The sequence below is a fragment of the Notolepis coatsorum genome, assembly GCF_963971535.1.
Source record: "Notolepis coatsorum genome assembly, chromosome: 13".
Lineage (NCBI taxonomy): Eukaryota > Metazoa > Chordata > Actinopteri > Aulopiformes > Paralepididae > Notolepis > Notolepis coatsorum.
Genome location: NC_140177.1, coordinates 128,339,165 through 128,366,660, shown reverse-complemented (window position 1 = coordinate 128,366,660; position 27,496 = coordinate 128,339,165). Strand labels below are relative to the sequence as shown.

General features: G+C 44.2%; 1 protein-coding gene across 1 annotated transcript in view; it reads right to left on the bottom strand.

Annotated features, from left to right (window-relative positions):
- Positions 1–27,496, bottom strand: part of stard3nl (STARD3 N-terminal like) — a 114,877-nt gene that overhangs the window by 26,564 nt on the left and 60,817 nt on the right. The window contains 5 exon segments of the mRNA XM_084328120.1: positions 11,342–11,443; positions 11,446–11,458; positions 13,013–13,066; positions 13,442–13,519; positions 14,226–14,303. Of these exon segments, the coding sequence (XP_084184246.1) occupies positions 11,342–11,443; positions 11,446–11,458; positions 13,013–13,066; positions 13,442–13,519; positions 14,226–14,303 (325 nt within the window).

The window sequence follows — 27,496 nt, the reverse complement described above, 5'->3', positions numbered from 1 at the left end:
ATCAGGAAGGGCACAACTCTATCAGCTGAGCAACAATGTTCATCAAAGTGTTGAGTGCTACAGTGTAGGTTAGTTTATTAGGACAAGTGCATGACAGTACGGTTAGTTAGGGTTAGATTTTTTTTTTCTTTTTTTTTTTTTTTTTTTTTTAATTCAGATAATGGTTGAAGAAGTGCGTCTTTAGTCGACGGCGAAAGATTGGACGTGATTCGGCTGTCCTAACTGGGGTGGGTAGTTCATTCCACCATTGTGGGGCAAGGACTGAGAATAGGCAACTTCTCTTTGATGACATAGACTCACAGGAATTGTGTAAAAGTGCCCAAATAGTGAAAGAAATAGTAAAATAGTTCCCCTTTAACATTTTTTAAATAAACATTATTTTTTTAAATGGCTAAAAGTGATTTTGTAATTTTGCAACCGTGGGTCTCACAGGGTACTTTTAACCCTGTGAGGCCCAAATAAAAAAGACATTAGCAACTTCAGAGGCCAGAGGGTGAGACCTATAAACACATGAAGGGTGCCGTGACTGAAAAAAAAGGTTGAGAAACGCTGGTATATGGTGTGGCTCTTTGTGGTACCACAGTCATTTTTTTGTGGCTCTTAGTCTCTGACTGGTTGGCCACCCCTGTACTAGTGTACCATATATAATTCTTATGCTACAGGTGGTATTAATTATCCCCTTCGTGATATGCTCATGGACTTACGCTCTTGACCTATTCATGCACATTCTTCGCCTTACAAGCGCAACTCTCAATCTTGATAAGTAATGTAAGATAATCTTGGTGCTCTTCTAATAAATATTATTCTAAACAGTATTTCTTGTGAAGCCGTGTTATTGTGGGGGTGTTCATCACATATACCTGTGTACTGTATGGCCAGTAGTAATGTACATAACGCAGTAGTGTTTTAATGATACCATACTTATTCAATACAGTCAGGGAATTGTACCCCTCAGTTACAATTGGTCCTTCGAGCCGGAGGGTAATTAGCGTAATATTAATATAATATTAATATTGACATGGCCAGCAGTGAACACTCCACAAACGGCTCTCCTAAGCTAGAACGCCTGACGCGCAGACGGCAGCCACCTTCTTACCTAGAGGACTACGCTGCCAGTCTACTACCTAGCTTTATACAGACGTTAAAGGCGGATAAAATAAGTAAAGCGGATAGCCAAAGTATGTCAAACCCTACCGACCAGGCGACCCTGCCAGTAGAGACCCTAGTGGGTTCTAACGTAACTGACCAAGCTCACGGGGGGGACCAGGAGGGACATGACATGACTTTACCCCCCGACAACGCCAACGGGACAGTCCCCGGAGAGCTCCAGGATAAAGAAAGCGCTCCAGGGACGGAACCCGACCCACTACCAGAAGAGACGCACACCCAGGAGATGGACCTCCTCGGAGCGCGACAGGAGAACGGATCTCCAACGAGCACTGCCAGAAGCCGATCACCTCCGCCGGTGTCTTCCCCCAGCGAAGCGGACAAGATGCTGGCGCAGGCATTCATCGCCACCCTGGCAGCCTCCACCGAACGCGATCGACTTCAAGCGCAACAGACGAGCGAGCGCGAACAAGCTGCAGACCAACGAGAGCGCCTTCACGCGCAACTCCAAGCGCAAGCCCTCAGTGAACGCGAACATTCTGCAACCGAGCGAGAGCGCTTCCAGGCGCAACAAAGGAGTGAAGACGACCGCATAAGACTGGAGACCAGACGCCTTCAGACGGAAGAGAACATTGAAAGAAGCCGCGCCGATGCACAGCGCGACGCCGCCAATGCCCAGCGCGAAGCAGTGCGCGACGCCGCCCATGCCCAGCGCGAGGCAGAGCGCGACCGGCTGCAGGCGCAGATGATGGAAAAAATTGATTGCCATGGCGACACCCCCTCTCTCCGCACGGAGCTCCCGGAGATCATCACGACAAGGGTCTAGGACACATTCCCCTACCCGACCAAGCGACCCGGGACCCCGCCAACAGGAGGATCCTGTCCACATCTCCGAACCCCCTCCCCGGCCGGTCCATACGAGACCCAGCAACCGGGAAGAACCGGACCACGCCGAGAGACTGAACAGAAGACTCCAGGACCTAGCAGAGGAAGAGGAAGAGGAAGAGGAGGAATGTCAAGCCGACCAGCAGCAACGTACTCTGGACCAGGAGGCCCAGTACAGCCCCGACCAGCAGCAACGTACTCTGGACCAGGAGGCCCAGTACAGCCCAGACGTCAGCCCCGAGGCACTGCGCTACAAACCCCCGACTCAACTCACGGGTGAGTTTGACGCACCGTCAGCACCGAGGAACAGCACCTGGGTACCCGACCCCTGGTACCCACCAAGTACGAGCCCACGACGACACGTACGGGGAGACTCGCCCAAGAGGCCTCTCCCCCAACGCTCACCGATGTGCCAGCCATCCATGGCATCGTACCTTGGCACACCGACGTTCCCGGACTTCACACACGAGAACAGAGCACAGTACACAGAGCTACGAATGTGCTTAGAGACAATGATGTCCGATGTCCCCGATGAGACGTACAAGTATGCTATCCTACTCAAGCACCTGAAGGTGCCCAGAGCGCATAATATAGCGCTGGCATATTCCAACTCAAGTACCCCATACACCGCGGCTCTAGTAGCCCTCGACCAACGTTATGGACGCATATGGGACTACGTGATACAAGAGATAAGAGACATCGACCGTCTCCCCCCAGCCAGAGACAACAGAGCACTAGATGACCTCTCTATCAAGGTACAGTCCCTGGTAGGGATGCTGGGGTCCCAAAAGGAAAAAGGGATATACAAACTGTACGCTAACTCTAATGTAGAAAGGATATTAGAGAAGCTCCCTCCCGCCCGACAAGAGCGTTTTCGGCGGCAGAGAGACCACCGTGACCCCAACGGCCCAGAGGCATCCCTCCTAGACTTATCTGATTTCCTCGCCAGGGAGGTCAGCAGCCTACGACTGGACACGTTCGTATGGAGTGGACCAAGCCCAAGACCAGGACCTCGGGGATCAAATGATAACCGCCGGTCGGTGACCGTTATGCACCAAGCCGAATCAGTACCGCAGCACAAGAACCACAACACCCCCTCGACGAAAGAGGAGTGGAAGATTGAATGCCAGTACTGTGAAGGGGAACATCGGCTGTATCAATGCGACACTTTCGGGAAGCTGACCACGGACGAGGTGAGTCAGTGGATCAAAGACCACCGCCGCTGCTTCCGCTGCGCGCGCAGCCATATGGCAGCTGAGTGCCGCTTGAAGAATAAGTGCAGCAGGTGCGGCGGTGCCCACTTGGAGGTCCTGCATGACATCAACAGGCGTCCGCCAGGACAACAAAGTGGGCCCGTCGCGGTAATGTACCAGGCCGAGGCGGTGGCACCAGTACCGAAGACCCACCAGACCGCCCCCTGGTGTCCCGACTGCTACAGCAGACACTGGGAGTCACGGTGCTACTCGGACGACCGCGAGTCGGCACCACTCCAGAAGATCCAAAGCAACCGACCAACAGGAGTGCTCCACATTGACCAGCATAGCGGGACCCCCCGAGTGCTCATCAAAGTGGTCAGAGTGCTCCTGAGCTACGAGGACAAGGTCCTGGACACTTACGCCGTCCTGGACGATGGGTCTGAAAAGACTCTCCTCCTCGCTTCCGCCGCAGCCCAGTGGGGTGCCAAAGGTACCATGACAATACGCACCATCAGAAGAGACCAGAAGACCATAAAGGGTGAAAAGGTCTCCTTCAAGATAGCAGCGGTGGACCAGCCCGAGAAGCAGTATAGTATTACCAACGTCTTCACCAGCCACGACATAGGCCTATCACAGTACACCTACCCCATCCCACAGCTGATGGCGAAGTATGTGCACCTACGTCAACTACCTATACCGCTTATCGACGGCGCCACACCGACCCTGCTCATCGGCTCCGACCACGCGGACCTCATTCTCCCAATTGAGGCGGCCCACATCGGACCCAAAGGATGCCCAGTCGCGGTTCAGACCCGACTGGGGTGGACGCTCCAGGGCCCCCTCTACGGACTTGACAGTCAACCCACGTCTACACGCTGCCTACACACAAAGGCGAGCGACACCGGCCACTCCCTCGTACAGCCCGTTGAGAGGCTATTGACATTAAGCGAGAGGCCTGTAAGAGAACCGTGGGCACAAGAGGGAGTTCGGAACTCCACCCCCATCGACGTCACTCGCCACGCCCCCAAATCTGTCCCCGGCACACATTGAGAGAGAGTTACGCCACTGCGCCCCAGGACAGGTCAGTCAGTATGTTCTTTCTGTGCCCCAGGACAGGTCAGTCAGTATTAGGGATGCCCCGATCACGTTTTTTGCCACCAATACCGATCACCGATCGTCGTGAGCCATATCGGCCGATACCGATACTGATCGTTTTTGATTAAAAGAAATTAAAATTTATTTTATATAATTTTTTTTTATATAAAATATATATATTATATAATTAGACTTGTACTTGTATTATCTGCGAGACATCGCCACCACGCAACAAGCTCCACTGTCTGTGTGTACTCTAGTAGCCTCCAGCTACAGCCAGGATTCTCCGGAGCTGCAGCTGGACCTATACTCGAGTAGCCTCGAGCTACGGCCAGGATTCTCCGGCGCTGCACCTGGACCCTATTGGTATAACGTTACTTAACTGTGCTCAGCAAGCCCTCAGCTCGAATACGCATCGAATCAGTGTTATAAGACATTGATATCAGGAGCTATCTGTAGCTACTGCTAGCCGGATATATAACGTTAATACAACGCCTCAGTGAATTATTTAGTTCAATGGGACATTTCGTTTTTAACAGTGAACTAACTTGCGCTAACGTGAGCTAACAGCTAACAGCTAACAGGTATCATACCTACCTACTATACTTGCTAGAGCGTTTGTTGATGTCAGGAGCTATCGGTAGCTGGCCGGCTAGATACCGTTCGGTTAGACCAGGGGTGGCCAACCAGTCAGAGACTAAGAGCCACAAAAAAATGACTGTGGTACCACAAAGAGCCACACCATATACCAGCGTTTCTCAACCTTTTTTTTCAGTCACGGCACCCTTCATGTGTTTATAGGTCTCACCCTCTGGCCTCTGAAGTTGCTAATGTCTTTTTTATTTGGGCCTCACAGGGTTAAAAGTACCCTGTGAGACCCACGGTTGCAAAATTACAAAATCACTTTTAGCCATTTAAAAAAATAATGTTTATTTAAAAAATGTTAAAGGGGAACTATTTTACTATTTCTTTCACTATTTGGGCACTTTTACACAATTCCTGTGAGTCTATGGAACACCTAGGTTTTTTTCAAAAAAAATGCATTGTTTTGTATTTCTAATCAAGTACTAAAAACCGCATTTTTCTACCTCAAGATCTTAAGCCGTTTTGAGGCTGGGCTCCAACCACTGTGTGGCCTGGTGCCAACTGCCACATCAACTGCCACATTATTATGCAGCTGAGAAATCTCTGACATCACAGATATGCACATTTTCAGATGACTCAGTTCAGTGAGGGTGAATATTGTGAGAGGAGAATTGGAAGAATTCGCCAATATGAGAATTAGAGACATATATCCTATTAATATAAGTCCACATAGCTAAGAAACAATGGTAAACACTGAAAAAAGCCATTTATAAGATAGTTCCCCTTTAAGCACATGTATAGTCAATTGGTCCTGTTGTTCAGCCTCACAATGCTATTTGATAGTAAATGTTTTTATATGTCCCACCCTCTGGCCTCTGAAGTTGCTAATTTCTTTTTAATTTGGGCCTCACAGGGTTAACCTCTTAAGCCCGAGATATACAGTAAAAGTGTATATTTTCAGCATTATGTTTGTTTACCAATTATTTTAACTGTTATTAGTGAAATATAAGATTATAGAAATCTCAGGGCATTGAGTCGGAAACCGGCGCATATTGACAGGAGGAAGTGGCACAGCCAAAAGTGAGTGTAGTCTTTTGAAGGAAGAGACTCAGGGCTTTCAAATTTCGAAAAACTACCCTACCCAGCTCACACCAGCCCCTGTCAATCATCTGACTTCTGGATTTACTTTTTAATTTCTCTTATTTTTTGGGATTATCTCCCACAAACCTGAATGTTATTGCCATAAAACAGAACGCAGTTAGTTTCTCTACCTTTCTGTGAACGTCTTGCAAAAAACGGTGTTGCAATATGATGAAAAATGGTGGAGAAATTTACATTATAAAAAAGATGGCAGAATTCAGTACTGTATCTAAAAAACCTTCTGTTTAATCATCTTCCCTTTATTCATTTGCTTAGATTTTTCAGGTCTGGTAAATTTTAGCATGGTGTTATTTACAGTCAAAGATAATTTCTTTTTTAAATAGAATTGATATTCTCCTTTGGTTCATTACAATTTACTCAAGCCTAGTAACAGACACACTATTTCTGACACTGATCCATATATGTCCCTAGATTCAGATACCAAGAACATGCAAATGGACCATTTAAAAAAAAATTGTAAATGTTTATTCTACGTCCGTATGGAATGAGTGACATAAAAAAAAAAATAGTAAAAAAAAAAAAATTAGTAAAAAAAAAATAAGAAAATATTTTGTTTTAATTTTTTTTTATGGATGGAAGAGCCGCACATTGACGGGCAAAGAGCCGCATGCGGCTCGCGAGCCGTGGGTTGGCCACCCCTGGGTTAGACAATGCCTCATCATGTATTAAACTAAAAGTGAATAGTTGACTGGGTCATTTTGTAACGGTAGCTAAGCTAATGTTAGCTCAGGGAGACGCCGCCGACACGCCGTCCTCCCGTGTCTCACTAGACTAGACCCGTGTTTACATGCGTGCAGGAGGGGCTGGACTTGAGAGCAGACGCCGCACCACCGGTGTCTGAGACAGAACTCAGCAACAGCGAGTGATCGGGTTTGGCGATCGGTGAAAATAAAACATCACCACCGATCACCGATCGCATATTTATACTGAATATCGGCCGATAACGATCGGTGGCCGATCGATCGGGGCATCCCTAGTCAGTATGTTCTTCTTGCGCCCCAGGACAGTTCAGTCAGTATGTTCTTCTTGTGCCCAAGGACAGGTGAGTCAGTATTTGTAAAGATGCACCACTCTAGCCTAAAGCTAGAAATCAGAGGGAGAATCCTCGAATCAGTGATGTCACTGGGATGTAAAATCTGGGGCTGCTCCATAGACAATGAATGGGGCTCTATGAGGCCATACAATATTTGTGAGCTCTTACACCCAAATGAGGTTTATATTCTAGCATTGATAGAAGGTCTGAACCACAATTTAAACCTCATTTGGGTGTAAGAGCTCACACAAAAATGTTGTAAAAATTACCAAAAGGAAATAGCATTATTTTGGTTTCCAATCAGGAAAGTCAGAGCAGTCAGCTATTGCCACCATATACTGTTTAGCTGAGCCCATTCGCAGTCGAGAATCCATCAGAACAAACAGATGAAGTAACTAAAAGTAACTTTGTGTGTCGTCAAGTTCACCTATCCTGTCACAGTTGAATTACAGAAAAGGCCTTAAAATAGTTATATTACTTAATCTCACTATTACTAGTCTATAGAAGTAAATGGAATTGCTTGCATGTAAAAGAAAAATGGTTTTATTGATGAGTCATAAAAACAGACAATAAAAACCAGAAGTATTGTAAATTGCAGTGCGTCATGCGATTAGCATGAAGAGGAGAACAATCAGCTGCTAAATCAGATGAAGCTGAATAGGATTCTAAGAAATGACGTGATTCCCTGGTCACATGAATCAAGGGACCATCAAGTACCTTCAAGTAGGTGACCTATCTTGTGTTTTATTGTATTATTGTATTGTGTTTTGTTTGTAAAAAAAAGAAGAAAAAAAAAGAATTTGATCAAAAGTAGGTGGGCTATTCAAATATACTTTATGAGCCAACATATAACATAAAAAGCTATTAACCATCTCAGTCATGGTTTGCGTTAGCCTGGTTGTCTCACTAGTACATGGCAAAATACTTCCCAAAGGTCAGTGAATACCACGATCACAACACCAGAGGGAGCTCCACAAATCATGTTAAACCCAGATTCGGCTCAAATAAGGGACTAAACACGTTTCGCAATTATGCCACATCAATGTGGAACGCCCTACCCAAAGCTGTAAAGGAATGTGGATCACTACCCACTTTCAAAACCTCTCTCAAGAGACACCTACGGGAGACTGCAATTCAACACTGGCCCCTGTAAATATCCTAACCCAACCCCCTCCAATGTACAGTCATTTACCTAGTATGGTTTTGTCAATAGTCCAATGTACAATTTTGTTTGTTTGTACAGAGTCTCCCCCCCCTCAATGTACAGTTTTGCTTGTCTATACAGTGTGCCCCCCCCCCCCCCCCCCAACCACCTCCAATGTAAATTACCCAGTATGGTTGTCAATATCCCAGTGTACCCAACCCCCCCCACCCAACCTCCTCCAATGTACAGTTTCTACGTCAAATGTATATACTCCCTTTTCTTGACTCCTTCTGTATCACAAACAGTACTGTATTTGCAAATCTGGTATGTCATAAATGTATAGATGTAGCAGTACTGACTATCTGTATGTCATGTATGTCATATATGTCCTGATGAATTGAAAATGGGGGACCCTGGTGGAAACAAGACGAAAGTCTTTCTCTGGTCTGCATCCCCTTAACAATTGTGTGTATTGAGCTGTACTGTATTGTACCCATTCTGCAATCTGTTAATAAAGTTTTCAATCAATCAATCAATCAAGCTCACTGAACTATAATAATGAGCTTGTTTGCTAGTTTACCAGATAGCAGCTTATATCATTATTGAATAATGGGGCTAAGCAATTCAGTTTATTTTACCTCTCAAATCAAATAACACGAATTTCAGAGTAAAATAATTTTTTTTAATGTTTTGATGCTTTTTGATGCTCTGACCTTTTCATGCACAACATGACGTCACCAATAAGCCATCTTTTGTGACAGTGTGTGTCCTGAGTGACAGTGTGTGTGTCCTGAGAGACAGTGTGTGTACTGAGTGACAGTGTGTGTCCTGAGTGACAGTGTGTGTGTCCTGAGAGACAGTGTGTGTACTGAGTGACAGTGTGTGTCCTGAGTGACGGTGTGTGTGTCCTGAGTGACAGTGTGTGTCCTGAGTGACAGTGTGTGTCCTGAGAGACAGTGTGTGTGTCCTGAGTGACAGTGTGTGTCCTGAGTGACAGTGTGTGTGTCCTGAGTGACAGTGTGTGTCCTGAGTGACAGTGTGTGTCCTGAGTGACAGTGTGTGTCCTGAGTGACAGTGTGTGTCCTGAGAGACGTGTGTCCTGAGAGACAGTGTGTGTGTCCTGAGTGACAGTGTGTGTCCTGAGAGACAGTGTGTGTCCTGAGTGACAGTGTGTGTGTCCTGAGAGACAGTGTGTGTACTGAGTGACAGTGTGTGTGTCCTGAGAGACAGTGTGTGTCCTGAGTGACAGTTTGTGTGTCCTGAGTGACAGTGTGTGTCCTGAGTGACAGTGTGTGTTCCTGAGTGACAGTGTGTGTCCTGAGTGACAGTGTGTGTCCTGAGTGACAGTGTGTGTCCTGAGTGACAGTGTGTGTCCTGAGTGACAGTGTGTGTGTCCTGAGTGACAGTGTGTGTACTGAGTGACAGTGTGTGTCCTGAGAGACAGTGTGTGTCCTGAGAGACAGTGTGTGTCCTGAGAGACAGTGTGTGTGTCCTGAGTGACAGTGTGTGTACTGAGTGACAGTGTGTGTCCTGAGAGACAGTGTGTGTCCTGAGAGACAGTGTGTGTCCTGAGTGACAGTGTGTGTGTCCTGAGTGACAGTGTGTGTCCTGAGAGACAGTGTGTGTCCTGAGTGACAGTGTGTGTGTCCTGAGTGACAGTGTGTGTCCTGAGAGACAGTGTGTGTCCTGAGTGACAGTGTGTGTCCTGAGTGACAGTGTGTGTCCTGAGAGACAGTGTGTGTGTCCTGAGTGACAGTGTGTGTCCTGAGTGACAGTGTGTGTCCTGAGAGACAGTGTGTGTCCTGAGTGACAGTGTGTGTCCTGAGTGACAGTGTGTGTGTCCTGAGTGACAGTGTGTGTCCTGAGTGACAGTGTGTGTGTCCTGAGTGACGTGTGTCCTGAGTGACAGTGTGTGTCCTGAGTGACAGTGTGTGTCCTGAGAGACAGTGTGTGTGTCCTGAGTGACAGTGTGTGTCCTGAGTGACAGTGTGTGTGTCCTGAGTGACAGTGTGTGTCCTGAGTGACAGTGTGTGTGTCCTGAGTGACAGTGTGTGTCCTGAGTGACAGTGTGTGTCCTGAGTGACAGTGTGTGTCCTGAGAGACAGTGTGTGTCCTGAGTGACAGTGTGTGTCCTGAGTGACGGTGTGTGTCCTGAGTGACAGTGTGTGTCCTGAGAGACAGTGTGTGGTCCTGAGTGACAGTGTGTGTACTGAGTGACAGTGTGTGTCCTGAGTGACAGTGTGTGTGTCCTGAGTGACAGTGTGTGTCCTGAGTGACAGTGTGTGTCCTGAGTGACAGTGTGTGTCCTGAGAGACAGTGTGTGTCCTGAGTGACAGTGTGTGTCCTGAGTGACAGTGTGTGTGTGTACTGAGTGACAGTGTGTGTCCTGAGTGACAGTGTGTGTACTGAGTGACAGTGTGTGTCCTGAGTGACAGTGTGTGTCCTGAGTGACAGTGTGTGTGTCCTGAGTGACAGTGTGTGTCCTGAGAGACAGTGTGTGTCCTGAGAGACAGTGTGTGTGTCCTGAGAGACAGTGTGTGTGTCCTGAGTGACAGTGTGTGTCCTGAGTGACAGTGTGTGTCCTGAGAGACAGTGTGTGTCCTGAGTGACAGTGTGTGTCCTGAGTGACAGTGTGTGTCCTGAGTGACAGTGTGTGTCCTGAGTGACGGTGTGTGTGTCCTGAGTGACAGTGTGTGTCCTGAGTGACAGTGTGTGTCCTGAGTGACAGTGTGTGTCCTGAGAGACAGTGTGTGTCCTGAGAGACAGTGTGTGTCCTGAGTGACAGTGTGTGTGTCCTGAGAGACAGTGTGTGTCCTGAGTGACAGTGTGTGTCCTGAGTGACAGTGTGTGTGTCCTGAGTGACAGTGTGTGTCCTGAGTGACAGTGTGTGTGTCCTGAGTGACAGTGTGTGTCCTGAGAGACAGTGTGTGTCCTGAGTGACAGTGTGTGTCCTGAGTGACAGTGTGTGTCCTGAGTGACAGTGTGTGTGTCCTGAGTGACAGTGTGTGTCCTGAGAGACAGTGTGTGTCCTGAGTGACAGTGTGTGTCCTGAGTGACAGTGTGTGTCCTGAGTGACAGTGTGTGTCCTGAGTGACAGTGTGTGTCCTGAGTGACAGGAGCGTTGCCATGACTCACTGTTCTCATCCTCTGTCTCCTGAGGCAGGACCTTGAAGTCCAGCAGCCAGGTCTCTATCCAGGCCAGAATAAATGAGATGATGGGCAACAGATACCCAAAGGCCCCTGAGAGAGGAGCTGCAGGGAGGGGGGGGGGGGGGGGGAGGGGGGGGAAGGGAGGAAGGGTTGAGGGAGGGAGGAAGGTGGAAGGGTTGAGGGAGGGAGAAAAGAAGGGTTGAGGGAGGAAGTAAGGAATGAGGGAGGAAGAGTTGAGGGCGGGAGGAAGGAATGAGGGAGAGAGGAAGGAATGAGGGAGAGAGGAAGGAATGAGGGAGAGAGGAGGGAGAGGAAGGAATGAGGGAGGGAGGAAGGAATGAGGAATAAAGAAAGTTTAATTCTGCTAATTTCACTCTAATGAAAGCATCCGTTATAACTAGGGATGTTCGATATTGGCTTTTTTACCGATACCGATATACCGATATTGTCCAACTCTTAATTTTCGATACCGATATCAACCGATACCGATATATGCAGTGTTTCCCCCCCCCCAAAAAACGGAATAATTTCAGGTAATTAACATTACATATCTCTTGTTGTGGAATTAACACAACATTATGCATACTTTTGACAATAAATAAAATCAGAATTTGTTCTTACTTGCTTGCCTGGGTAAATAAAGTTTAAATAAATGTAAAACTTTGGCGTAGTGGGCAAGGCACTCGCCACGAAATGCTGGAGACGCTGGGCTCGTCAGTTCGAGCCCAGCGCTCCACATTTGCTTTCAGTTTAGCTGGTCGTCCACAGTAATACACATTGGCCGTATTACGGGGAGGGAAACTGAAGGGTGGGGATCGGGCGTTGTGGACAGCGACTCCTACAGGTCGGTTGGTGCGCCTGCGCAGTAGAATCAGGAAGTGTCGGGGGCAGCGTGAGCCTCCCACGCGTTACTCCTCGCCACTGAGAGATCGAGCTGCGCAGGTGAAAAGATGCGACTGCTGTTACCTCAAGTACCGGAGGGGACTTGTGCTATGTATGACTTAGTCCACATTGCAGCCGGCTTGTGGGAGGCAAGAAACAGCGTCCGTGACAGGGGAGGGTTGAATTGGATGATACGAAATTGGGATGGGAGAAAATATAGAAAAATGGGAGAAAAAGTTGATAAAAAAAAAAAAAAATGTAAAACTTTATTTTACATTTTTAAATATATATTTTTTTTAAACAGATACCGATAATTTCCGATATCACTTTTTAATGCCAATATCGGCCGATAATATCGGACATCCCTAGTTATAACTGAACCCTTGCACTGAAGAACCATATATTCTCGACAGCCCATGTATTTGCAGTTTTAAAATCTATTAAATCTATCAAATATCAGTTGTAGTGGGAATGTGATATATCACCAGAATTATTCAACCTCTAATGCCTTTAACTATGAATGAACACAACACTATAACTTACCATCTTTAGATAATAAAGTACTCAACCTCTACTGTCTTTCACTATGAATGAACACAACACTATAAGATAGTAACGTTTGAAAACCTTGTTCCTCTGAAAACATTGAACAGATTTATATGGTTCTTCATCTGAGCTGTACTCAATTAGTCATCCAGACTAAAAAGGGCTTACCTTTGATCAAATGGGCTTACCCTTGATAAAATGGGCTTACCCTTGATAAAATGGGCTTACCTTTGATAAAATGACTTTCACGATCAAAAAACCAGTGGTGGTTGCCGTGGTAGTCTGTGAATCAATCAGGAAATCAGTTGCATTGATTATATGAAATCCTCATCTTGTGTAAGTGAAAATGAGATATAAAACATACAATTATTTTGTGTGTGGGTGTGTGAAATACGATTTCAGTCATACAATTGACAAATACAGTATAATCTCCTTGTCCTATAAAGACATGCATGGTAGGCAGGGACTACAGATGGAAACGAGCTAATTAGCTAAAATCTGGCACATTTACATTAATGTGCACTGTCCCTGGGTAAAAAATAAATAAACAAACTTAAACCTATATGACTTCTGAGCTACACTTCAGATGCAGTTTGACCTTTCAGTGCCTTCTCACAAGGTCATTCAGGGCCTTAAAACAGAAGCGTTCCAACTTACCGCTATAGCCCACCAGTGGCGAAGTTTACACACAGCATAGGCCATTATGAGGGCTGTGAACCTGAACACAGCAAGGACCTAGAGGCACACGGAGAGAAGGGAACCCAGACACAGAAAGGAAAACATTTAGGCTAATTTAATTAATTGGTATCCTTTTACGGGATGGTGAAAACAAACTGTAAAAGTGCAGTTTACCAGACTACTAGCTACTTCACAAGGAAAACAAGTTATATAGATTCTTAACTAAAAGAAAAGTAGTCAAATTATATTGTTATGGAATTTACGTCCCCCCCCCCCCCCAAAGTGACACTATTTTGACAGTGATTGTAAGTTAAAGGAACACGCCAACATTTTGGGAAATTAGGTTACAGTCTTCTCCAGAGAGAGAGAGAGAGAGAGAGAGAGAGGAAGATAGATACCAGTTTCCTCTCTGTGCGTTCAGTAGAAAGCTATCTGGCTGCATGTTAGCCTAGCTTAGCACAATGAATGGAAGCGGACAGCGACAGGTAGCCTAGGCATTGTCCAACTAACACCTCTCGCGAAGGCTAACCGGCACTGTCCACTTCCATTCATTGTGCTAAGCTAGGCTAACGTGTAGCCAGATAGCTTTCTACTGAACGCACAGAGAGGAAACTGGTATCCATCTTCTTGTCACTCTCTGGAGAAGGCGGTAAGCTGATTTCCCAACATGTTGCCGTGTTCTTTTAAGTAATGTCATCTACCGTATATATTTTCCAACTTTAGATTCATTTAGAGAAAATGAATAAGGTGAGAGCTTGCTTACAAAGATGTCGAAGAACGAGGCATGGTAGTCATAGTGTAGGACCTCCTTATTCAGCTCTTTCTGTATGCCACCGTTCACCTGTTCAAACAAAAAGACAATGTTTGTTTTATTATATATAAATGGGCAATAAAAAAATAAATAGATTTTTTGTTTCGTTTGTGGCTCATATCATCACTATAATACACCAAGTCAAACATTTGCATATTTCCCCATACATAAAGTATATATTTATGTATATTAAAAAGGTGCTATAGATAACATTCAGCCACTAGGTGTCGCACTAGAGCACCAGCATGTCATTTATCCAATCAGGTGCATTCCACGTCGGGAAATGTAAAGAACAACATTCATTTTGGACCCCTGTTTTTCTGTATTTTTCTCCCATCCCAATTTTAGTCGTCATGCCAATTCCCCCCTCCCCTTCCTGGTCGTTGCTCGCATGTGCCCCCCACTGGTCGGTCTAGGGAGGGTTGATAGATACTATCACATGTCCCCTCCGATACATGCAGAGCCAGCCAGCCACTTCTTTTCACCTGCCAGCGCTCTCATTGGTGAGGTGTAACGTGTGGGAGGCTCACACTACCCTCACCATCTCCCTTCCTCACTGTGCAGGCGCCCTGACCGACCTGTAGGAGTCGCTGTTTACAACGACCAGATTACCACCCACCGGCTTCCCTCCCGCTGACTCTGCCAATTGAGCCAGTATGACGGCCGGCCAAGCCGGAGGCAACGCTGACAGCTGGATTCGATACCAGTGTCTCGCTCTCCCCCTTAAAAAAATGTATATATATAAAAAAAAAAAAAAGATTATAGCATAAGTATATTTATAATTCATGTAGTTTTCTGAGAGTATACTTCCAATGTATTTCTGGTTCTTCTTATGTGTTCAAAGTACATTTAGTAGTATGATTAATATGCTGTAATAGTCGATTTGATGTTTCTATCTGTTCAATACTAAACCTAGAAATGTTCTTTCCTATGACGTTTTTTTGTTAATTTGTATTAATATGGGGACCTAGAACAATTTTAGCTTGGTTGCGCAAATGGCAACTTTGGGCAACTCTGGGAATTTGCATAATCCAAGATGCCGAACGCCATCTCAAATTTAACTTTTGACCCATTTGTCCTAGAATGATGTGTAATACGTCTTTTCTAGGGTTTTCATGTGTGTGTTTAATTGCAGGTCAATCTCACGTGCTAAAGGTCAGGTCAGGGTTAAAATTTAGCTCTGGGTGGACAATGAATAGAAACAACAACTTTGATTTTTTTTTTTCTTTTGAAATCTTTATTTCGAACATGCAATGAATACAAACAAACAATAACAAAAGCAAAACACAACTCAACCAGTGGAGGTTTCTCTATGACAACACGTGAAATACAAATTCACTCATAATTATTATTAATTTACATATATATATATATATATTTAATTATTATTATTATTATTATTTTTTATTATAAATGTTTTCCTCTGTAAAAAAAATGCCAGTGAATAATTTTTTCTTCAAAAATGGCCAAAATTGACCGCTCTGAGCAGGCCTGCACTGCAGTAATTATTCGTGCAGAATATCTTCACAGGTTGACCAGGGTTAAATAAATAATAGCGAATCAAAATAGGCTATTAACTTCATCTAAGCACGGTCTGTGCAGTTAAACTCTTGCCATTGAATGGATAACAAGGCTGTCAATCATTCAATCCACCAATCAGCTAATGGTTTCTCTTTTGCTGTTCTGTGGCTCTGCAGCTAGCATGATTGACAGCCTTGTGGCCCAATCAGATAATGGTTTCTCTTGTGCCGTACTGTGGCTCTGCAGCGAGCTTGTTTTCAAAATAATTTTTATCTCAGTTTAAGAAGATAACTTGTTGGAGCTAACGTAGCTAAAGGGCTACCACCGCAGCTATCAGGCCCAGGGTGGAGTGTTTTGTTATTGTTCATGAACTTATTGTGCATCGTTTGATGATATATATATACACCTGCGATAAAAGCTAAACGTCACAACAACAACAACAACAACGTCATCGCCTCTCGGGCACTTTGAATTCTCTAGTACTGTAGATAGCGTTGCAATGGAGGAACGAGATATTGTCGACTAGCTTGCTTGCTAGCTAACGTTACGCAAGTCTTGTGAATGTCTAAACAGGGCTGATGGCATTGATGAAGATGATATCAATAACAACAATGCCTCTCCATGGCCCTATCTGGAATTAATGAATGGAAAAGATGACGTTGTGGGATGCATGCAGCAGGCGCGGCTCATCTAAGGTAAGGGACAATAATAATGTTGTTGAAACTGCCGCAGTGCAGTTGTAACGTTATGCAAGTCTTGTGAATGTCTAAACAAACGGCATTGTTTGATTGATTGATTGAAAACTTTATTAATGACGCAATGAAGCATATAGCACTAGTTAGAGGGTACATTCGGATTCCTCTCGGATTCATTCATTGAGCAGAACTGCAATTCGCTCAGCTGCAGAAACGTTGAGGAGACAATACCCACAGGACTTGTAGGAGAACTTTGTTTTCACTGTCTGTCTATTGTCTACACATTCTGCCGTGAATTGAATTTAATTGAATTGTAAAACTTTATTAACAGATTGCAGAATGGGTACAGTACAGTACAGCTCAATACATACAATTGTTAAGGGGATGCAGACCAGAGAAAGACTTTCGTCTTGTTTACATCAGGGTCCTGCATTTTCAATTCATCATAACATATATGACATACATGACATACAGATAGACAGTATTGCTACATGATCTATACATTTATGACATGTACCAGACTTGCAAATACAGTACTGTTTGCGATATAAAAATAGTCCAGAAAAGGGAGTATATACATTTGACGTAGAAACTGTACATTGGAGGAGGTTGGGTAGGGGGGGGGACTGTACATTGGAGGTGGGGGACATACACTGTACAACTGTACAAACAAAACTGTACATTGGAATATTGACAACCATACTTGGTCATTTACTGTACATTGAGGGGGTTGTGTTAGGACATTTACAGGGGCCAGTCATAGCATACTGTGTTATTTTTTGATGGGCCCGAGCCATACTGTACATGGTCTGCTTGGTTTGATCAGGGGCCGCCGAGCCACTGTATACTGTACATGGTCTGCTTGGTTTGATCGGGCCGCCGAGCCACTGTATACTGTACATGGTTTGCTTGGTTTGATCAGGGGCCGCCGAGCCACTGTATACTGTACATGGTCTGCTTGGTTTGATCGGGCCGCCGAGCCACTGTAAACTGTACATGGTCTGCTTGGTTTGATCGGGCCGCCGAGCCACTGTATACTGTACATGGTCTGCTTGGTTTGATCAGGGGCCGCCGAGCCACTGTATACTGTACATGGTCTGCTTGGTTTGATCAGGGGACGCCGAGCCACTGTATACTGTACGTCCCCAAAATGAATGGAAGCGAATGAGGAGCCTGACACCTGGGAGGAATGGGGGTGTTGCAGCGTTGGGGATGTTTAAAAAATATAATTTAATATATAATATAATAATTTGTGCTTCACCTAAAAATTTGGTCAGCAGCCTCCACTGAACTCAACTCAACATGTTCGAAAAGGAGTAGGAAGAAGTATACACTTATTTAATCCTACCCCTTTTCCACTACTCAAATGAGTGCACTATTTTAAAACATAAAAAAGAAAAAAAAATATATATGTCACTGATTCTTGAGAGTTGAGACAAAACATGTCCTACATAGAAAAGTCGAATTTATATAAAAAATAAAGAAATTCATAATGATTGACATACTCACAAAGTTACATCTAAAAGGTATTGTGTATACTGATGTTGTGTTTTAGCACATATATATATTTTTTGGGGGATATTTGTTTAAATGTATAATCTGTGGTTATAAGCTCCCATGTTAATTATCTTGTCCTCAGCAAGGGGTCACATTATTGACCAGCCCAAAAAAGCTTGAAAGACCTCTCCACTTGTGAAAACATACATATCAAATCAAAGATAAGGGTTACACATGTATAAAACAATGCATGCCATGAAACTCAAATAATATAGTCCATAGAAATCTACCTATCAAAGTTGTGTCCTCAGTTTATGTCAACTCTGTCAGACCTTTTCATAAACCTAATTAAATCAGGCAATAGCATGGCCAGCTCTATCCCTGAGGACCCCTTTTCCTTCCCCTGAATGTGGTGAATGCAACACTACCACACATGGTCTGGTAAGTTTTACACTTTTTGATATTTTAGACAAACAATGTCAATATTCCGATGGTCACAGCTGGAACATGTCAACACCGTCTCTCCGTTATTATACTTTTAAAAAACAATAGTGGATTGAATTCAAGTGTTTCAGTGAGATTATTAAGACAGCTAGCAACTGCCAAAAACTAGCTGCAGTGCACAATACAGGCTTGGAGGGAAAATGTGTGCCCTTTTGTCAACTCTGTCAGACGTCAACTGTCTGACGGAGTTGACGTGTAAGCTGACGGAGTTGACAAATCCATCAATAACCTCATAATATGCTATTATTATACTATTTTTGAACATGGTAAAGGATTTAAATGTTATTTCAGAGTTTTATCTGCACAGAAGTGTGCATATAATAGCATGCATTACAATACACTTCTTACTTTTAGAGCATGGGCAGGCTGTGGTCTGCTTATTGAATAATTGTCTTACTTTCCCAGCACGTGTTAATAAATAAATATAAATATATCACTTGTCTACGTTGATTGATTGATGTAAAATATGGTACAGTGTGTAGTTTTCACTACCAAACATCTACACTCTTGCCTCTTATAGAGCGGGGAAGGAGTTCCATGTTGCCCTTTCATATCCCAGAAGGGATACAAGACAGAAGAAAACAGTTATTCTTGTTATTATACTGTTTACTTAGATCATCAGAGCAAAAGTGCACGGTGGTAAACTGTGGATATTTCATCTTAATATCTTTATAATAATTCTTAATATAGGACTGGTTCATGCGTGTCTAGATTGCTGCATCATCCTTTCTCTGACTTTCCATCCATAGTGTAATACATTATGGTATGGAGTGATCAACAGAATAATTATTTGCTAGTCAGTTGTCACAACAGGGTTTCCGTTAGAAAAAATTGTTGCCGGTCTCCGTGACCTGCAAGATTTCAATCTACCGGACAAATGAGATTAATTCCGGTCATAGTTTATTGAGCTTTAAAACAATTGAATAAAGAATGTCATCCTCAAGGCATGTAGATTTATAATATTATTACTTAAAACTATAGGCTACTTTTGCGTATACAGTCATTAATATATTCCAAATAAAATAAGTCCCTCGATACTCCGTGCTGCTGCTGACTTGAAATAAAATAGACCGCGTATGTGGGCAGTCGGTCCGACACTAAACAGCAGTCTGTTATAATCACATTTTTATGAGCTAACGAATTCCGTTATATTGGACATTTGTATTAATTATATCAAGCGAAGAACTGAGAAATTTTGCAGAGAGAGACGGCAACACTATCGTGGGTTTGCGTGATGTATATTAGGGCTGCACGATTAATCGTTTTTTAATCGAAATCGCGATTTGGAATGATGCAATTATCAAATCGCCAAGCCTGCAAAAACAAAAAAAAAATAATAATAATAATTTAACCAGGAAGTCCCATTGAGATACACGATCTCCTTTGCAAGGTAGACCTGGCCAAGATGACAGCAATAACATTTGCAATACATCACACAGCAATAAAATGTGCGATACATCACACAAGAACATAAAAACCTACTCTCTCTTCCCAGGAGCAGTCGCATTTTTATCTCCTCTCCCTCCTCCAGAGAAAACACCTCAAGGCCTCTCTCTTATCCGCTTGGAGACGTCCGTACCAGCCCTTACAGCTCGTTTCACCGGAGCCTAGATCTGCACTCGCTGGAGAACGCTCAGACGTTTTGACCTTTTTTTTCTTCTTTCTTTTTACAACAGAATCCTCAACTCAACTCGACTTTTGACCGTAATATGGATCTAATAAGCTGGGCTTTTACAGCGATTGATCGCATATTCTCTACAAGGAAGCAGAATGTGGATGACCCATTATGCCCTCTTGGGAGCTATCAGGCGGGATACACCATAAATTCATACGGGACCTGGCTCGCAATATGCTTTTTCCCACTGGAGATAAACGACGTTGAGGACGTATATCTTCTAATTGTCATGCTGCTCGGCCTGGGCACCGTCAGCTGCTGGATCTGGTACTGTCTGAAGCTAATTCGGAAGAAGTTGATTTCCCTGGCCAGGGATCTGGCCGGGATCAAGGAAAACCTTATGGAACTGTTTAAGAAAATGGCTGACCTAAGTACCCTGCGCGGTGATGAACAACTGAGCTCCAAGACCATGTTGGAAAGAGGCAAACTCTATCATGTAGACGAACAGTCATGCTTGAAGACAATTCTTGAGAGACTTGCTTCTAACCATGCGGAGGAACTTTCGCGGTCACAGGCCATACTGGACATCACGTCGGAAATTAGGGACGTGAAAATAAAAATGCCACCGTACCGTAATAGGGGATACGACGATGGTGACGATGATTAGACAAAATTGACCTGATTTTAACTATATGCGGCATATCTGCCTCGAGCTGCATGTTATCACCCCCCCCCCCCCTCCCCCTTCCCACACCCTCCTTATCCTTTCTGCTGTGGAACGGACCGAGGCCAAGGTCAACGCGGAGGAGTTGACTCTCCGGCGATGTGTGATTCTGGGAAAGAGGAGACGGTCTGTACTAGCTGGAAGCGATAAGATTGATGAGGCCCCCCCTACCCCCACCCCCCCCCCCCCCCCCCATCCGCACCTGCTGTTGTGACTCATCTGGCGCCATACGTATGAAGTGCAGGCTGCCTCTGATGCGCGACGGTGGGGGCCCCCCCTTGACTGCTCCACAACCAAATTCCTTACCCGAATTTCCAATGCCCCCCCCCCCCCCCACTCCGCCCCCCCTCCAGTTCACCAGGCGCGATCCACTGTGTTCACATGGTGGAATGCAGCCGACTATCGCATACAGTGTCTCAGGCCTCCTGTAATGATGACATGTGTCAACAAATGTACATGTCTGTTGAATTTATGCTGTGCCATTGTTACTGTAAAAATGTAATGATTGTGTTGTTGTTAATATCATTTATGAGACGTTGAGCTGTATGTGTGTGTCACGAATTTCCCCAAGGGGATTAATAAAGGAATATCTTATCTTAATAAATGTGCATGTATACAATACATCACATGTAAACACAAAGCAGAATAGTCTACATGATAGTAAAAGTGTATAATACAGGGTAATACAGTAATTTTGCAGTTGGGACCCGACTACAGAAAGCAGCAACATTCTTCTTGTAATTTTTTTTTTTAAATATGTTATAATCGCATCGCAAATCGCAATCGCAATATCTGTCAGAATAATCGCAATTAGATTATTTCCCAAAATCGTGCAGCCCTAATGTATATCTCCACCTCCCAACGACTTGGTGCTGGTCATAATGTCCGGTGAAAACAACTCCCTCCAAGCACAACTTGACCACCCGAACCGTACCAAAACAGGCCAAAATTAAATAGCCCATGCGACGAACGATTCATTACATTCGTTTCATCGTTGCTCCACCAAGCAGCCGGTCCAACAATGAAAGCCGCAGTTAGTTTGCAAGAAGCATCCAGCTGCAGACCCGCAGAGCAGCTTTCCAGGTCTGGGGACCGCACTGTGCCAGCAAAGCTGGTGGGTTCTGTGGGTCTGCAGCTGCATGCCTTCCGCAAATCCAGCAGCAAGCTCTCGCTGAGCGAAGCAACGACAACAAACGCAATGATTGTTTCGTTCATCGCATAGGCCACCCAACTCCAGCCCATCCAAATACAATTCAAATAATCAAACTGTGCCCAGAGGGAACTATTTTCACCGGACACTATGACCGGAGAGATTAAATATGTCGGACTTCAACAGATTTTGCCGGTCAAATACCGGTAATTACCGGCTAACGGAAACGCTGTGTCACAATCTTATCAGTTGTAATATACCCTAGGATTATTGGAATGACTGTCTTCTTGAATTTTCTCCCACTGAACATGGATTTTGTCTGCACAAGCCAGTGTGAAGATGTTTGCAACATCTAGTTGTAGAAACTACGCACTGCAGCTTTAACGTCAATCAATCAATCAATCAATCAATCATGTTTAGTAAATAGACACCTGATTTTATAATCTTATTCTAATACATTTTCATGACTTTTGTATTATAGGAAAGCATGGCTAGACAAAAATTGTCAGTTGAGGAGCGAAGGAGAAGAAATAGAGAGTACCAATGAAAGAGAAGAGAAAAATTACACAGTGACGAAGAGAGCAAGAGCAGGAAAGACAAGGGTGGGAAAAAGAGGGTTCAAGACAAAAAAGTAATAGAAATAGACAAGATGGGAGACAGGGCACAGAGGTATCGGAGAAAATATTAGAGAGAGGTCCATAAAAGGTGGAGAGAGAAAAGGTCCTGTGAAGGTGCTGGAGGCAGACACCCCCCCAGATCAGGATATTCTAGAATCTAGATAACAATGCCAGACAGCGCAGAGAGTCTCTCAGACAGGAACAGAAACAAAGTAAACGCGAAAAAGGCATTCAAGATAAATACAAACTTTCAAAGAGAAGATTACAAATGTAACAAAGCAACGAAACAACCTGAGAAAAACAATAATGTGCTGAAAAAAGGCTACAAATACATCACCACTGGACTCTCCAGGCACGGAAACAAAGAATATGCTATCAGGAAGCAAAGTAAGGAATCAGAAAATCCAAAAGGCCCTGCTATTCCACCACATCCTCAGAAGAGATCTGAAGACAAACAAACAAACTCCTGGCCCACAGCGCCAAAAAAGCAGCACTGAGTGTGTCATCAGGCACGATTATTAAAAAGTATCGTCTTCTTCAACAAATTAAAGACTTTGTGTAGCATCCCTGGGAGAGTGATGGATGGACTCCTTTACTGGTGTTTCATGAATGTTTATTTTCATTTCACAACGTAAGAGCTGAAGTGAAAAGACAAAGAAAGACAAAGAAAAGATACTCAGATATATATACAATATATATATACAGATATACATTAGATATACATAAGTGCCACATTCACATTGTTCAATAAGCTAACATAACACTTGACACAAATGGCTTCCAAAAACGGTGACATAGCCAAATACATAAATGAATACAAATATAAAATAAACCGCCCATATCACTAAATAGGACAATTTGACATCCCAGTACGTTGTCCTCTCTCTCCAACAGGGGGCTTAACCATAAACCACGTGAACGTCTTCTTTCCGGATCTATAAGCAAACAAAACTCTTAAAATGCTGGTACTCTGGGGGCGCCCTCGTGGCGCATACCATAGTGCCTCGCGCACCTATGCGGCCGACCCGGGTTCGATCCCAGCTCCCGTCGTTATTTGTTGCATGTCTTCCCCACCTCTCCTCCCGTTCGCCCTCTCCTCTGTCGGCCCTGCGTTACCAATAAAGCTGTAAAATTTTTAAAAAAGAAATTAAAATTAAAATGCTGGTACTCTGGACCTTATTAAATTTGTTGGCAAGCTAGCAATATGCAACGTATTCCTCACAGTACAGGACTAACTTTAGGTTGTCAAAAACACGAACAAAAGTGAGTTCAAACCAAATATTAAAACCATAGAAAGTGCACAGCAGTTACCTTGTAAACCATTTCCAAATAACAAAAGAATAACGAAGATATTCACGGAGATTTCTCTTTCCTTTTAGCTGTAACCTAAACTTTCATTTTATCCGTCAAGCTGAGCTCATGCTCGCGGTAGCGGCTTCCGGTTTGGCGGTGCTTCAAAATAAAGGTTCCCTATCACACACAAACCGAATGACGCTACCTGGAGGGTCGTTTACACTTTGGGTTAACCTATAAGTTAATGAGAGAAAGGGAGCATCCTCAGAAAAAGCCAACATTCATACAGGGTGTAACACAGACAGGGCTCCAGACTAACTTTTTTCACCACCGTCCCAGAACCGTCCCGAAATACAGTTTTAACCGTCTCAAAGTGAATGTAAACCGTCCCAATTTTTTTTTTATATATATAATATATCAACGTCAATTTGATCATATGGGGACATATTTTGTGCTGATAATGGCACAGAGGGTGAGACCAACTGTTTACCGTACCTTTTGATTATTGTAAGCACAAAGATAATAAGCAGCTATAACTAGAATGTGTCGATAATAATAATAATAGATCAAATTTATATAGCGCCTTTCATAGAACCCAAGGTCGCTTCACAATCAGGACAAAAAATAGGGCTAGGGAAATAGGGGGGGAAAAGGGGATGAGGGAATGTTAGGGATAATGGATAATGGACCTAATCTAATCTAAACTAACTGATGGGGAAAAGCCTTGGTCAAGAGGTGTGTTTTTAGAGCAGTTTTGAAGGTGTCCAGGGTTGGGGCGTTGCGGATAACATTACACTTCTGTTATTTAAATGTGTCCTTACGTTAGAGTCAGGGGTTGTATTGTTGGATGCAGTTCCCTGTTGGTCAGTGTGTGTCTGTTCTCCATCTTCTTCTGCTGTGTTTATCCTCTTCAAATAGCGCAGCATATTTGCGGTGCTCTCTTCACTGAGAGGATGCCAGTATAGCGTTTTTTTTTTTTTTATAACATTCTGATATTTTCGCGGTTCTTGTATAGTGGTCTCGTGCAACTGTCAACTATAATAAATATGGGCTGTTTTAAATTGTGTGAAAACTGTGAATAGTTTTTTTTTTATCAAATTTTTTATTATTATTCACACGAAACAAGACAACACATTAACCACAATCACAATACATAGAACTTCACAAGAAAATAACAAAAACAATAATAATAATACAGACTAACAATTATACAGACAAGAGAAAAGAAAACAGAGTTCAACCTTCTAAATTTTAATTCCAAGGGGTACTATCTAATAAATGGTCTTTCCCAGTGTTCAGCCCCGATTCCCGGCCGTGTGACCCTATATTAATAAAACGTACCTCTCCAATCCACCACAAGGACCATTTTTGAGAACACGACCCGAAAACAGAGCAATGAACCTTCATGAAAAAACAAAAACCTGTAGAGGTGTTCCATAGACTCACAGAGACTGTGTAAAAGTGGCCAAACAGTGAAGAAATAGTTAAATAGCTGCCCCCCCATAATATCCCCAGCTAAACTCAAGATGACAAGACAAAAGACAAGACAGACAAAAACATTTCCTCCTCCCCCTCCCAAGAGACCGCCGGACTCACCCGAACACGCACCCCAACCCCGCTCAGCCGCACACTGCGGTCTTTACCTTCTCAGCTGCTGCGAACCACAGGTCAATTCCAGCCTGCCCCACCCCAATCACCCGGGCTGTGGATATCTCAAGATAAATCACATCCAATAGAGTTAGGGACCAGTTAATCATTGTAAGCTTCTCAGGCTCCTTCCATCTCATTGCTATTAGCTTCTTCGCTGCTGTGACGCCCGCTAGGACAACCCTTTTCAGTTGTACGGACGCGGGTAGTGTCGTTATATCGTTCAGGAGTAGCGTAACAGCTGTGAATGGGATAGTTAAGCCACACAGATCTGAAAGTTTGTCCGTTATTGACCTCCAGAAGCGGGCCACTGGTGGGCAATCCCAATACATATGCATATAAGTGCCAGTGGCCTTTTGAGAGCACAAAGTGCACCGAGAGTCGGTTATCAGTCCCATAGCATATAGCTTCCTAGGTGTAAGATAGGTCCTATGAATATAATTAAAATTAATTTGCTGGTGATTGGGGTTGCGGGAAGATAATGCCACATTTGCCCAAACATCATCCCATTCAAACTCGGGGTCCAACTCCGGGATATCCACACGCCAGATTGTATCCAATGATACATTTTTATACGTGGATTGAATTAAGAGCGTATAAAAGTCGGAGACAAACCCTCTGGATGTCGTCCTGTCCACTATGAGCCTGAGGAAGGGGTGTGGGTGCAAGGCTTGAGCCCACGGTACGCCATGCGCCCTCAGTGCTGACCTTAGTTGAAGGTAAAGAAAGAAGGACTCGCCGGGAAGATCATAAAATTCTCTTAAGTCCTGAAACGCACGGAGGCCGTTCTTATCATAAATATCCTCCAGAGTATGCACTCCCCTCCTTTGCCATTGAGGAATATTAACCGGCTTGTGTCCAACAAGTAATTGCTGGTTATTAAAAATTGGAGAGTCCAGGTGCCAAGGGCATTTAACCCCACACGACCTCTGTACATTACGCCACGTTTGGATCACGTGAGTTATGATCGGTCCATACCTCAGCCGGCATTTCGAAATAGAGACAGTGGAGTACACTACATCCTGCAATCTTAGCGGAGATACCGCCGCCGCTTCTAAGGAGCGCCACGATACAGCCTCTACAGGGTCTAGCCAGCACATCAGAGGTCTCAGTGAAAAGGACCAGAAATAAAGTTTAAAATCAGGGATTGCGAGGCCCCCATCTTGTTTTCTACGTTGAGTAGTAGCTCTTTTGATTCTCGGGCGTTTGTTATTCCAGACAAACTTAGATACCATCGATTGTACCTTGCGCCAGTGGTCTATTGGAGGGGGCAGGGGGAGCATTGAGCTAATAAAATTTATCCTAGGCAGGATGTTCATTTTGATTATGGAAGCCCGGGCTTGTAAGGAGTTAGGAAGGGACGACCACCTGTCTAGATCCTGGCGTATTTTATCATAAGTACCCGTGAAGTTGTACTTAGTAGTTTGGTTCAGCGTGGGGAATATCTCTATGCCCAAGTATTTAAAATGTTCTACTATGGGGATATCAGCTGGTAGTCGTACCGCCTTGGCCAGTTCATTAAGAGGTAGGCAGGCTGATTTGTTCCAGTTAATCTTAAAACCTGACAATTTACCAAAGTCGTCGATTATCCTCAATAATTTTGTGGCCGACCGGGAGGGGTCGTCCATGAAAATCAGCAGGTCATCCGCATAGAGAGCAATTTTGTGTGGGGTATTGTTGACCATTATGGGGACGATGTCCTCCGATTGCCTAATAAATTGGGCCAAAGGTTCGAGGGAAAGCGCGAACAGTCCCGGGCTCAGAGGGCAACCCTGTCTAGAAGATCTGGAGACTGGAAAGAGTGTGGAACAGTTTTTGCCTGTCAGTATCATCGCAGACGGCGAGGCATACAGGACTTTAATCATATGAATAAAACTCTTTCCAAGACCCATGACCTCAAGTACCTTCCACAGGTATGACCACTCAAGTCTGTCAAACGCCTTCATGGCATCCAAAGACA